General features: G+C 45.4%; 1 protein-coding gene across 3 annotated transcripts in view; it reads left to right on the forward strand.

Moving 5' to 3' along the window:
* The window catches only part of Dlgap2 (DLG associated protein 2), a 663,305-nt gene extending 650,665 nt beyond the window's left edge, over positions 1 to 12,640 (forward strand). For 2 of the 3 annotated variants that reach the window (XM_031339172.1, XM_031339173.1), the window contains 2 exons: positions 2,731 to 2,883; positions 5,650 to 12,640. In XM_031339172.1, the coding sequence (XP_031195032.1) occupies positions 2,731 to 2,883; positions 5,650 to 5,868 (372 nt within the window). In that variant the 3' untranslated portion in view covers positions 5,869 to 12,640. The remainder of the gene's footprint in view (positions 1 to 2,730; positions 2,884 to 5,649) is intronic. The other variant, XM_031339174.1, reaches the window with a different exon arrangement.
* Positions 12,641 to 14,098: the final 1,458 nt, after the last annotated feature.

The raw sequence follows: 14,098 nt of genomic DNA on the forward strand, positions 1-14,098 counted from the left end.
AAAACTCAGAAGAGGAGGTAGGGGATGAATTTCTGTGATAGCCAAGGTCACAAGGAAAGAAAATCAGCTGGGGGGAGGGGTATTGAGCAGAGATGCATATTCATGTGAGGAGATTAAGAAGAAATCTTAGAAGTCACTTAGCCTTTGCATATCCTATAGTGAGGACAGAAATGAATGTGTCTTGAGCTAGGTTTATGAATGCAGTGGGCATTGATCCTGGGCCTTCCTGGCAAAGAGAGGAAAGCTCAACTGTATATATCTCTATGTCTATTTCTATATCTATATATCTGTATATATCTATGTCTATGTCTATATCTATACATCTCTCTATATATGTCTATATACCTATGTATGTATATGTATGTATGTATGTATGTATGTATGTAAATTTATATACCTGCATGTATGTTCATGCATACTAATCTTCTACATAACAACATATGCATGTACCCATTTACTGCATGCACACACTGTTTGGTTTCTTCTGACTAAAATATTCATAACTCCATGAGAAATGTGAATTACAACCATAGTTCTTTATAGGGAATTTTGCAGTTCTGACATTTAATACCAAACATTTTCCATAAAGGCAAAAGGCTCTGCTGGGCTTGTCACAGCAGAGGCAGCAAGTGTTCTGACCATGCAGTGCTTGTTAGGTCATGTGGAGACACTGAAGTTACAGCATGTTCTACTGCATGTGCGGGTGCGGCCCCTCAGAGCTGCAGATCCAGGTCCTTCATCGAGGTCATTAAGGATAATGTTTTCTCTAACATTTTCCTGCTGGCCCATTAAAGTTCATCACGACTTTTATCGTTACAACATGGCACCTTTGACAGGAAGCTTCGTCAACGTTTAAAGGGTGATCTGGAAGGTTTGCGACCTTGGAAGATGAAACTAGATAAATGTTTAGCTTTTACATGTGGCTCTGCCTTCCTTTACAGACTACTTATACAAGATTGGTTTGATCATAAGCAACACTGTGCTATGCTGTTGCACTCAGGGTGGCCAGACAGCCCCTGCAGTCTCTCAGAACAGATCATGCTGCACGGAGGGCAAAGCTTAGCCCAGAGTCTATCAAAGTCTTCTGCACCAGATGCACCTGATTTGGCCTTGAAATGATCCACCTTGACATCTTTGATGCCATTCAAGTTAAAAAAGAAAAAAATCTGCTTGGCTATCTTCTTTCCTTTTGGTTTCTCTTTAGGAATCTCTGAGACCCTCATTGGAGGGCAATGTCAGAAGACATAGACAGAGTACAACGTATTATTTACTCTCAAAGCTATGGTTCATGGTTGCTGGGACCACCGCTAGTGGTAGACATTTTAGGAAGTTTGCCCATCCTTAAGTCTAGGAAATGACCCTGAGGAAAGACAAGCCCTCTCCCAGGTGTCTCCAAGTTGCACAGGCATGGGCAATTTGTGATGTAGCTATAGTACAGCTATCCCTCTCACTCAAGCAAAATAAGACAAAAATCTTAGAAGGAAGCTTACACTGCCAGAGTCAGCCTTAGCTTGGCAGAAGTATGGACAGACGTCGCCCTCTAGTGGTACATTTTAAGAACAGGCTCGAACAGCAGAGCCCAGCTCTGAATACCCCCACGGAGGAAATGGACACATTGTGTGAGTTCATCTTCTACCCTGGGACCCTCCCTGGTGGTGTAGGCTGTTATTTGGGTGCCTGTGTGCTGTGAAAAGGCAATGGTCCCACATGAGTATAAGTTTCCATGCATCAACTCAAGCTAAATCAACTGTGAACCAAACAATGTTCAACCCGGACCACTGATGAAAGTTGAGCAAAGTAAGCACTTCCGGACAAATGTCGGATTGTATGAGTCCACAGGATGAGCCAGCCTCATGCTGAGCTGGGAAACCACACACAGAATTGGCACTTGACTATCACAGAAAGAACCAACTGGACCAGACCGAAGAGATGGCTCAGCGGTTAAGAGTGCCGAGTGCTCTTCCAGAGGTCCTGAGTTCAATTCCCAGCAAGGACGTGGTGTCTCACAACCATCTGTAATGGGATCTAATGCCTTCTTCTGGTGTGTCTGAAGACAGCTACAGTGTACTCATATAAGTAAAATAAATAATTCAAACAAAATAAAAAAAGAATCAATGGGACCATACACTGTGCAGAAGTGAGGTGCGTCTTGGACTGAGAGCAAGCCCAGGTGCTGTCTGTAAATGGTGGGGTGGCACCCCTTGGGCACGCTGAGTTGAGTGGAAGGGAGTGTTCTTGAGTCTTTTGTTCTTCAAGAGATTGGCTTGACTCTCCATGGGAGAAAACTGAAATCACATTACCTTTTGAAGTCATACTTGATGCTCAGAACTAAAGCCAAGACCCAACAAAATAAACACAATGAAAGAAAATAGGCACAATCCTAGTTGGCCTACCCACAGGCCCTCTGTCCCTTCTGAGTAACTCACATGGCTCTACTGCTTTCTTGAGCTGCAAATCATTTGAAGGATGGAACCCAGAGAATTTGAACATGCTAGGCAAGTATTTTACCACTGCGCTACATTCTATCCCCAGGATTTTCAAGTTGAAACATTAAAGGGGTGTGCTACATGTCTGTAAGGTGCTGGTGTGTGCCTGCGCTAAGGTTAACTTTTACGGGGTCATGGAGAGTCTACTGCCTTGTTTCAAATGTGTGGAGCTCCTCCTGGTCTGGTTCCTCGCATGACATACAGGAGAAAGAGCAGCCTCCCTAACTTCCCTCTGTGTCCACAGGACCCCAGCGCCATGCCAAGACCAACATCCCAGGATCTGGCCGGCTACTGGGATATGCTGCAACTGTCGGTGGAAGACGTCAGCATGAAGTTTGATGAACTGCACCAGCTGAAGCTCAATGACTGGAAGTTAATAGAGTCACCAGAAAGGAAGGTAATGCAGTCACGTGGTGCAGTGGTCCCAAGCTTGTAGGTTTCCGGTACCTGCTCCAGTACCAGATGATAGCTGATTTCTCTACCTTTAGTTATTGACACAGGATCAGATTGTGTGGTGTGTGTGTGTGTGTGTGTGTGTGTGTGTGTGTGTGTGTGTGGTGGGTAGGAGGGCTTGCAAACACACACACAGCTGATTTCTCTACCTTTAGTTATTGATACAGGATCAGATTGTGTGTGGTGTGGGGGGGGGCTTGCAAACACACACACACATGGACAGGATTGGAATCCTAGGTGCGTGAATACCACTTGGGTGGCTTGCTGTATCTCTGGTACACAGACATCTCAGAGACACCAGGAGAAATCCCTACCTCTATAATCTAGTTTCCTCCAGGGATAAATCCTGACTCATTTTCATCCAGCTTCTGTTTGGATTGTATTTAGCCAATCTCCCACAGGTAAGATCTTAGATCTGGCTAAGATGACAATCTTCTTCTATCCAAACACCACTTTGCTGGTCCGGGTAAGAAGCTACGGACAAGATTGCATCTTAAACCTTTGGGAGCAGTCTGAGGGCATGGTCTTCCTATGGAGCTTCATCATCCTTCAATAGGCTGAAAATCTGCCTTAAATCTGAATTTGGCTCTCTGCTTCGTGGTGACATCATCTCAGGAGAGCAGTGGAAGACTGAGCAAATCCACAACGCATGTGTCAACTTACAAGCTCCCTAGAGAAGTAATCAAGGGCTGAATTTCCTAGATAGATAGTCCATTAAATTGAGTTACCGCTAATGGGGCCAGTGAGATGACCCAGTGAGGAAAGGTGTTTGCCACCAAGCCCGACACTCTGAGGCTGGTCCTCTGACCTCCACAGTGCGCTGTGGCATATGTACACCCACCCACATCATCCATACATACGCTCACTAAGTGCAGTGCTTTTATTTAAAATTCCAGTTAGATGCAATGGTAGTATACGCCTGAGTTCCCAGAACTTGAAAAGCCAAAGTGGGTTTGTACATTTGAGACCTAAAATAAATCACGAGACTCCATCTCAAAATGAAATAAAGCCAAGTTACAGTGCAAACAGACCCATAATAGTTTGGGGAAGTGCCAAATGTGCCTAATGCATAAGGGAGAATGCGTAGCTACTGATTAGGGTGAAAGCCAGTGAGGACGCTCAGTGTCTGGGCTTCCTCAGACAGTGCTGGTGGCTGGGGAGGCTCAAAGAGAACAGTGAATAAACTCCTCCTAGCAGATAATGGGGAGGATGTGGGACACAGAAGCAAGCCCACACTACCTGAAGATGGCACACGAATGGAATAATGAAAGCAGACATAGAACCCACGGGCAGATGACAGCCCCTGAAGTTTACATTCCTGAGGGACCGAGGGCAAGAAGCAGCCCACATGGACCTAGTCTGTGAAATATGTTCTTGCTCTAGACCCCAATACAGAGGGGCAAGTTCACACCTCAGAGAAAAGCCTGGCCCTTCTAGGTGCTTCTGGGGACAGAGTGTCAAGCATTGCAAGGTTCCTCTCTCCCTTGTCCCTCTTCTACAGCCTGTTGGCTCTGAAGCCCCTCGGAAAGGGAGCTCACAAGAAATGTCCACTTATCACAGGTATATATTGCAGAGCTACTGAAAGAGGAAGGGGAGAGATGAACAGGTTCATGTGGAAGTTGCCTTTCTGAATATTCTAAGAAGCACACCAGGGAGTCCGGGGTAGGCGATGCTGTCTAGCCTTAGGAACAAATTTGAAATATTAAGACAGCTTCTCACTTTTTCCAAAATCAGGGGCAACTGTGGCCATGGGCACACCCTGCTCTGCTTCCAGTACCAAACACAGCTTAAGCATGGAGACTCAGATGGGAGCACTCTACCTAGGAGGGAGTCTTCCCATATCCAGGAGAGGTCCAGACTTGCCTTCAGGGATACTATCGCAGCATACAAGGCCTTCATGGAATAGTCACAAGTCCTCTGCATTGTGCATATTTTTGATTTGTCCCAAGTTATCTCTCTGGAGGTGCATATATTTTTGAGTATGAATTATTTGAGAATCAAAGCTAAGGGAAATATTTATGTGCATATATATATATATATATATAATTATATATGTGCTTTCAATGAAGTCCATGTTAGTTCATGGCTCATAATTAAGAGTTTAGCTGAGGGATCCCTGGGGCTCCTGTCCATATAAGATGATTTTCATGAAGGTGCATACTGCCATATAAAAATCAGGTGACCACTTCCACACTCCCTCAAGACATTTGCTAACTAACGCTCAGATAGGACGATGCTTCGGTAAGTCTGGGGATGAGGGAGAACTCCAGTATGTCAGAGCTAAGGGCGTATCCGTGCTGAGATGCAGTTCATTTTCTTATCCGTAGACACTGCCCCAAAGTCCTCAGCCTCCCCTGAAAATGAGGAATTTAGAAAGGTCAATGCAGTAAGATGAAGCTGGCCCAACAGGCATCAATGGGGATGAATTTAGCCATATCTACAGGAGCAGGAAGTCAAGGGGAACTTGGATGAACCCGGCTCCAGGACTCAGCATATTTGGCCCTCCCTGACTTCCCTGTGACTTTCCCTTGACTTCTAATGACCTCTCCTCCACTTCTATCTGACCCCCGGACCTTGCCATGACCTCTCACCTCTCTCTCCCCTCGAGCTCTCCCCTCCCCCACTTTCCCCCAGACCTCCTCCCCCGATTGATCTTCACATGTCCTACCACTCAGTTCTGTGACCTTCTCTGACTTGTGATGCTTTTCAGGAAGAAAGGAAGATCCCCCCTCCAATACCAAAGAAGCCCCCCAAGGGGAAATTCCCCATCACGAGGGAAAAGTCCCTGGACCTGCCAGACAGACAGCGCCAGGAAGCCCGGCGCCGGCTCATGGCCGCCAAGAGAGCCGCCTCGTTCCGCCAGAACTCTGCCACGGAGAGAGCCGATAGCATCGAGATCTACATCCCTGAGGCCCAGACGCGGCTCTGAGGACCAGAGGTGGCCACACGAGCCTGGTTTTGTTCTTTTTCACAAATTGCTTGTACAGTTTATTGCCTACCTGGTAGTTTCTGTCTCACCCTCCACTGGATTCGCCCTTGCCGTGTTCTCTGCACCATAGACAGTGGACGTTCCGATTCCTAGTTTGCCGAGCTCATGGCAAGATTGACTCTGACGGACGTCGGCTCAGAGGAACGGGCTTGGTGGGCCCTGGCTTACGTCCCTGTTCTCAGAGGGCCGCCAAGGGGCCTCTTGAGATGGACCCTAGCTTCCACTTTGCTATTTATATTTTTATAAATTGTGTGATAACTAGAGGTCACTATAAACGGGTGCATCTCCCCACTCTCGAGAGGCATTAGACATCCAAGTGGAAGGTGCTACAACTCGAAGGGCCGGAAAGACAGACAAACCTGTTCCCTCTCACCTGAGTTACTTTTCCCAGCCAAGCTGGCCCCTGCCCTTGCTGTCCTCACCTGTCCCGTCAGCGTGGGAAGCACACGTTCCTTGGTTGACGTGGTGATGACAGGAAAGGGTTTATCCAAGGTTCCCACTAGGTGGTTCTCTAAAAGGAAATGACAAGGCTGAACGCTACCCCCCCCCCCAAAAAAAGAGATCTAGCATGGAATGTTTGTGTTGAAAGCTAAGCTGAATGTTCCTCTAAGAGAGGGACTCATGGAAAGTTCTGGCAGAAGCCCAGAGAATACAAAGAGAAAAAAACAAACAAAAAAAAATTAAGAAATAGTCATGGTAATTTTATCCCTTGGTAACTTAAACAGTTACACATAACATTTCCTTTAAACCTCACTGCTTAAGCAACATGGGCTTTTTATATATGTGTTACGTGCATTCTCAAACTGCTATCAAACTTGACTTCCCAGGGTACCTTTCTCTAAAGGAGTTTGCTTGTTTCAGATGCCACTTGTGATGTTGTAAACCATATGAGATGTATGAATGTGGTAAGTATATCAGTTAAAAATGGTAAAGAAGAAAAGTTAGTTTATGCTTGTATTTTTCCAGAATTCTTCTGTCCTATGCAGTACTGCTGAAGTTAAGAATATATTTCTTGCCTGTGTTAGACATGAAAAGGGAAAGAGAGAGAGAGTCAGAGAGAGAGAGAGAGACAGAGAGAGACAGAGAGAGATCATGCATGGTGATTGATTGCCAGCTGTGGTGATTGATTGCCAGCTGTGGAATTTACGAAAGGAAATCAGTAGTCAGGCTCTGAGGGGACAGAGAGGCTCTGATTGATGAATTTTGTGTTAATTATGTTTACAGCTAAGAGCTCATTCTATAACTTCTGCATGGAAGTTCAGATGCCAACAGAGTGATCAGAGTGCCCACGGCTCTGATCTCAGAGTTCTTTGTTCTTCACGTATAGGCAGGGTCCCACCCCAGGTCTCCCCCTTACTGCTTTAAGGAGCCCTGTGTGCTCAGCCATAGGCGGAAAGCTTTCAACAGCCTGTAGCACTTTGTGTTCTCCCTGTGACTCGCACTTTAAACCGTCCTCAGTGCCCCCATCCGCAGCCTGACCACATCGCTGGCCACTGCGTGGGTACTCAGCGAGGCAGCATTGCGGCTGGGGTGTTACTGGGACTACGCCGGCCTCTTCCTCGTCCTCTCCATTCCATTCCGCATGGGGGCACGGTTGATGTTACAGCATGTCAAGCCTCAATGTTTTACTTTTTTTTTTTTTTTAAGCTGAGTAGTTAAGAATTCCCTGTAATAGCAAAACCCTATAAATCGAGCCTTGTATCTGGTATATATTTTACCAAACAGCCTTAAGATATATTTGGAAGCAAAAATCATACGAATGTATATTTAAAAATGCAAAAAATAATAATAATAATAAAACTCCCAAAATATTCTTCTATCACTGAACCCTATTTCCCCAGAGTGTTCAAAGCATTTTCTACCTAAATAAATATGTAACTCCTGAATAGTGTACAATAATGATGCTTCCTCCTGGACTTGTGCCACCGAGTTACAGACAAGGGTGCTGCTGTAAGCACAGGTATTTCAGACTTCGAAAGCAGCGTATCCTAGAGGAGCCGTGTAGACGTAACCCGAGGAAGACAGAACCGATGTACATCCCTTAGCTGAAGGAAATGTGGGATGCAAATGTCCCTGCTGCCCACACCCATGAGGACATCTGGCAGTCCTTCCTATCATTTCCTCAAATGTTCACACCATACACAGAAGCAAATTGCAACATTAGACAATCATCATTTGCCATGAACCCAAAATTCTATGGACCCAACTCGAGCAAAAACACCTACTAGATTTTGGTTAACTACATGATCTAATATTCATTTCTCATCCAGTGTTACCTAAAGCCTTGGCCTAAACCTCCCCTAACTAAGTAAATCTTCCCTCCCTGGGTTGCACCGTGGCCCCCTCTTTTGAAGTGGAAAAAAAAATGTGCCCCTATGTGGTTCACTAGGTTCCAAAGATTATCATTGAATGGCCAAACAAACACCTGCTGCTAGCTCTGATGGAGGGTGAGCTTTCGCATCCCCTCGTCAGTGCAATACCTTCAGGTCTCACGCGTGTGGCGCTCTGTTGTGGAACAAGAAGATAAGCCATGTGTGTACTGACTGCATCTCCCAGGCAAAGGCAAGCGGCATTGGTTGTGTGTGCAAGCAAGCTGGTCCCTCCTCCCGTTAGGAGGTTCATAGTGTGGAGCTCTCCTGTGGCCCTATGATCTCATCCAAAACATGATAGAAGTTAAAAAACAGACACAAGGCCAAGCTATAACGCAGTGCAACCCAGGTTATCTATGACAGCACACCTGTGTCCCTAGAGATGCCACCAGCCACTGGAGAGGCTTGAGTGTCGCCAGTTCAAAATCCTTTCCTCATGCCATCAGGCTGATTTGGACTCTACTGTGCGGACCTATGGAAAACAGTGGGAAAGGACACACAGCTGGAGTAAGGGACCAGGGGGAAGGATGTGGCTGAGGAACAAGAGGATCTTCTGTGCGCTTTCCTGGGCATGGGACCTTCTGTGCGCGTTCCTGGGCATGGGACCTTCTGTGCGCGTTCCTGGGCATGGCTGTTTGTTCCTGTTATGATTATTGTGAAGACAGTTGTCACCAGAGTTGATCGTTCCCAGGTTTTTATCGCCAATCCAGAATGGTGTGGAGGGGAGCCATCTTGTTTTATACCCAGAAATCACCTCATTGTTGAAAGGGAAATGCCCATACTTCTAACTTCAAACCACACCTGAAGACTTCAGCTATTTAGTACAAAGTAAATCCTTAGGAAAAAAATTACAAATTTTATCTAAGACTGCATATATATATACATATATGTGTATATATATATATATATACATATGTGTGTATATGTGTACACACACACACACACACACAAATAAGCTGCAAAGTAGAGGCAGTTACCCAGCTGGCCTTTATGGAACTGTCCACCTTATAATTAGAATAAGGCAAACAGCGCACAGGACGTATGATGGATCCTGCTTCCTAGGGTGTATGTCCCAGTTCACCCCATCTTGATTTCTGCCTTTTGTTAGCATAACAAGTGAGCACTGTTTTTAATACCCTCACTTAAATCTGCTGCCTCTGTCTGTTCGCTATACACCCCAACCTCAGGACCCCAGGATGAGATTTCTCTGGAAATATGCTGACCTTGTAGACACATGGCCCAAGTGCCTGTAGCAGTCATAGAACTCCCTGCCTTAGAAACAGTTGTCTGGTTTGGGCCAAACATTTTTGTTTTTAGACAGAGCCTCACTGTGTATAGTACAGGTTAGCCTCAATTGTGCAATTGCCCTGCCTCTTTCTTCTGGGTGCTGGGATTACAGACATGCACCGTCACACTCAGCCTTGGTCCAAAACTCTTGGCAGCAGAGCTGGGATGGAAGGAGAGTGGTGTATACCGGGCTTTGCAATAGATCATGAGATCATCAGGTGTGAGCCAGCCTTCCTGTGTCTCTGATGCGCTGGAAGCCAGTCACCCTCTGAGAAGCATGAAGGTCAGGTCTCAGCTGCTCTCTCCCTGGTGTCAGTCATCTTGCTCAGGGTTCTCTGACCCACAGGTCCAGGGCAGGACATCCACATGGACAGAAGCTGACAAGTAGCATGTCAGAGAGACTCAGGTTGACTCGTCAGCAGGATTGTACCTGTTGATGACAGGAACTCCCTCAGAGGTCGGAGAAGTGACAATTCCCTGAGGGGCTGTGTCTTGAAGGAAACTGGCTGCCTGGAGCAATAATGAGCAAGAGAGGATACCTAGTACCTCTGCTCAGCCCACTGGCTACAGACTTGAAGCCCAGGACACAGACATACTTTTGCAGGTCACATGCTTTCGTACACACTCATTGCCCAGACATTTCGCCTCCAGTCTTGGGTGTCTTTCATGTTCTAACTGCAAATTTAACATATTACTACCTTCATGGTTAGCGCTATCATTTTTTTATAGTTTTCAAACTACATTCACTGGACGTTCTGAGGAGTTCTTTGTTCCACCCACTCACTATTTATACTTCTAAGTAGGCTCGGATCAAACCTGGTCTTCTAAAGCCAGGAAATGGGCTTAAGAGATCAAGACCATAATGGCTGCCGGTTAGCAGCGGCCTCAGCTACCTTGGTGAGGAGTGAGCTTTGCACCACATCATTCCTTGTCCCACCTGTCATGAGCTGAACACACCACATCAGCTGAAATCATCCCTGTGCCTCTGGGCTTAGTGTGCCTCCTGGGATGAGAGGCAGTGAACTTCCCAGTCAGGTTAGGTGCCTCTACACAGAGTGTCAACCAGAAGTTGAAGATATCAAGGAGAAGGCACCAGGAGCCTTGTGGCTCAGCCAAGCTGCCAGAACTGATGGATACAACTGCTAGTAACCTGCCCTGAGTCCAGTTCCTGTCTTCTCTTCCATGATGTGACATTAGAGTTACTGTCCCTACCTCCCTTGAAGGCAGGTGCAATGTAAGGGTTGGTGACATGCCCCCTCTGGCATCTTTGAGCTTATAGACCTATGATGAATGTGTATTGTCATTTGGGAGTTGTGCCTGGGCTCTCCTCGGTGTGCTGTGACCCCTACTCTATGCAGGAAGCTGACAGAACTAGACCATGGCACAAGAAGGAGAGACGTTTACTTTGGGATCCTGTTCTGCCTAGGCAGGAGGTCAAAACAAGAATCCAGTGGCTCAGAAATGGAACATAATAGCCAGGAACTTCTTTTCCTTTTGGCTGTGACTTCAATTTCTATACTCTTCCATGAACAAGAATCAACAACACCAAGAAGAGCTAGACAATGTTTTTGCCAGCTCAGCCCCTCCTAGATGAACCGGACAGATGCTATCAATATGGTAAAGTGATCCAAGAACAATTCTGGCTGGGAAATTGAGATGTTCATGTGAAGAACACAGATGGACTCAGACCTGCAGCACAGTCACTGCAGAGGTGTGGACCCCATCCTTAGCCCCCTGCTCTGCCGTCATCGCCCTGCCCACTGCAGAGATGAGCACACAGACACTCTGAGAAGAAACCTTTCCATTCTTGCCATGCTGAAAAACACTACCATGTTAGGAGTTGCCGTCCAAACCCAGGCATTTTGATCCAGTGTTTAAAAAAAAAAAATTACCTTGTTTCTGTCTCAACATCTGACAGATGACTCCTTTTTAGGGGACATATTAGTTACCTACAAAACTACTACTTTTTAAAAGATTTTGTATACACACAAACCAAGGTAACAGCAGTTTACCTCCCGATTTTCTTAGATTTTAGGAGACTCTTAATCATTGGTGCTTATTCTGAATCTGAAAGCCTTGGGCTCCAAGACTTCCCATGTGCAGTACAAGAGAGGCGGTCATAAAGAAAGGGGTGTCAGGATTCGTGTACATGTTTATCTTCTGTGCAGTGATCTCCATGGGGGGGACTTGGATGCATGTCTGCAAGTTCAAGGATGGAAGCCAAGGTTGACGGTGGGACCTTAGGAAGCCACTTGCCCATGACCCTAGTTCTCCGCCCAACTCCAGCCATCTCAGACACTTAGTCACCTTCAAAGGGCTCCACAAGAATCGTCACCCTCCCTCCATTTTCAATTGGTTTGCTGCATTCAGGAAGGTATCCCCTAATGAGCAGCAAGAGCCAGGCTGCTTATTTCCCAACAATAGCCACTTACCTCTGGCCAAGTATCCTTCTATGGAGACACAACCCCTCTACCCGCCCTCCATACTGTGTGCCAAAACCTAGGCGTGGCCTAAAGACTGAGTTTAATGCCTCCTATAGGGACTCAAGGAATGCTAGAGCAGGACTAGTGATTTAGTTAAAGATTAAAAGTATATAAATATATATATATAAATATACATATAAAATAATACCCACGACAAGGATCGACAGAGTGCCAAATATTCAAACTGTACAGAGTTACACTCATCAGAACTAAACTGTTTTATGTAAGTCTCTTTACTCATGCCTTTTTGGGTTCTTTTGATAAATCCTGCTTCCCAGCATGCAGTATCCTATCTGATGTATCTCTCAATGCTGACCCGGTTTCTTCCTTCTCATTAATAATTTGTCAGAACAACGATCATCATTTTAAGTCATTTTTTTAAAGATTGCTTTTTTAAGTTTTCTTTCCTCTGTGAGGTTTTTGGTTTTTTTTTTTAATTTTTAATCTTAGGTGACTGTGGAAACATCATTGTCCAGAATCTTCTATGATAACACCTCTTTAATTTGATGTCTGTATTGCCAATATTCACCTCCTGTAAATAGTTCTGCAATTAAATTTTTTGGAGAAAAGTAATATTTACTTTTACTGGAGTAAGTTTCTCTGTGTTACTTTAAATTCAGAAAATACAGATCAAAGAGTTTTATACAAGAAAATATTATACTCCTCCTCCATTATATATGTTGTTTTAAATATTCTGCATATATACATTAAGATTAATTAGGGGCTAGAGAGATGGCACAGTGGGTAAGGCTTTGGGGCCTAAGATCATATTTATAACAACCATGTGAATGCCAAATACCTAGAACGCAAAGGCAAGGGATACCCCAGGCAGCCTAGCTGATAGACTCAAGGAGAAACCTGTGATTTCTGGCTTCATATGAGAGATCCTGCCTCAATATATAAGGTGGAAGCTGATCAAGAAAAATGCTTGATGTCATCCTCTGGTCTCCACGGGAGTACACCCATGTACACATACCCCCAACACACACACAAACACGCATACACATGCTCATGTGCACACATCACACACATACACATGCATAAAAGAACCAGACATCCTTGATGCTATGCATTTAATGTGTATACAAAATGTCATGGATCAGCATGATCTGTCAGTCAACACTGTAGTATTTAGTTAATGGGTTTCACACACCTTAGAGTTACAGGGGGAGAACTGACATGGGTCACACAAAGGCTCATACATCCTGGGAAGAGTGAGACAGGGCTGGGGACTGATGGCATAGTGCCATGGCCTTCGTGTAGGAAGACAGACAGGCTTCACTACCGGAGGACCCAAGCTGCCCAGGGGTAGGTCAGGTCTCTCCTGAGGGATGCACATGGAGGACCCAAGCTGCCCAGGGGTAGGTCAGGTCTCTCCTGAGGGATGCACATGGAGTGCATTTTTCCAGTGCTTCTGTTCAATTACTTGCATTAATTGCAGTGGGAAGACCCTAGCCAGTGTGGCCAGTACCACTGTCAGTTTGGCTCCTGGGCAGTGAGAGGGCAGAGGCCATGAGCTGAGTGCTGGATGTACACACATCTATTCCTCTCTGCTCGTGACTGGGAGGTGATGTGACCAGCTACTTCAAGCTCCTGCCTCCGTGTTTTCTTCTCGGTGATAAACTACAACCTGGAATTGTGAGCTAGAGTGTACCATTTGTGCCCTAGGCTGCCTTTTGTCACTGTGTTTTCTGTATGTCACTGTATTGTCTTACAACACTAGAAATTACATTAGACAAGAAAGAAAGGTCACAGAGACCCCTTGACCTTTCTACTCAATTTTTTTTGTAGAACTAACCTATTTTAGTGAAAAGTGTATGTGTGTGTGTATGTACATATACATGTGTGTATATCATAGATTATATATAAGTATACATAAATATATAAATATATACATATATAAGGATGGATGGATGGATGGATGGGTGGATAGTGAACTCCAGATCCTTCTGCCCCAACATCCTGAATGCTAGAATTACACATGTAAGCTGCAAGCCAGGTAATGATCTATCGCATAAAAGAGGCATCACA

This window comes from Mastomys coucha, unplaced genomic scaffold (genome assembly GCF_008632895.1).
Source record: "Mastomys coucha isolate ucsf_1 unplaced genomic scaffold, UCSF_Mcou_1 pScaffold22, whole genome shotgun sequence".
Classification (NCBI taxonomy): domain Eukaryota; kingdom Metazoa; phylum Chordata; class Mammalia; order Rodentia; family Muridae; genus Mastomys; species Mastomys coucha.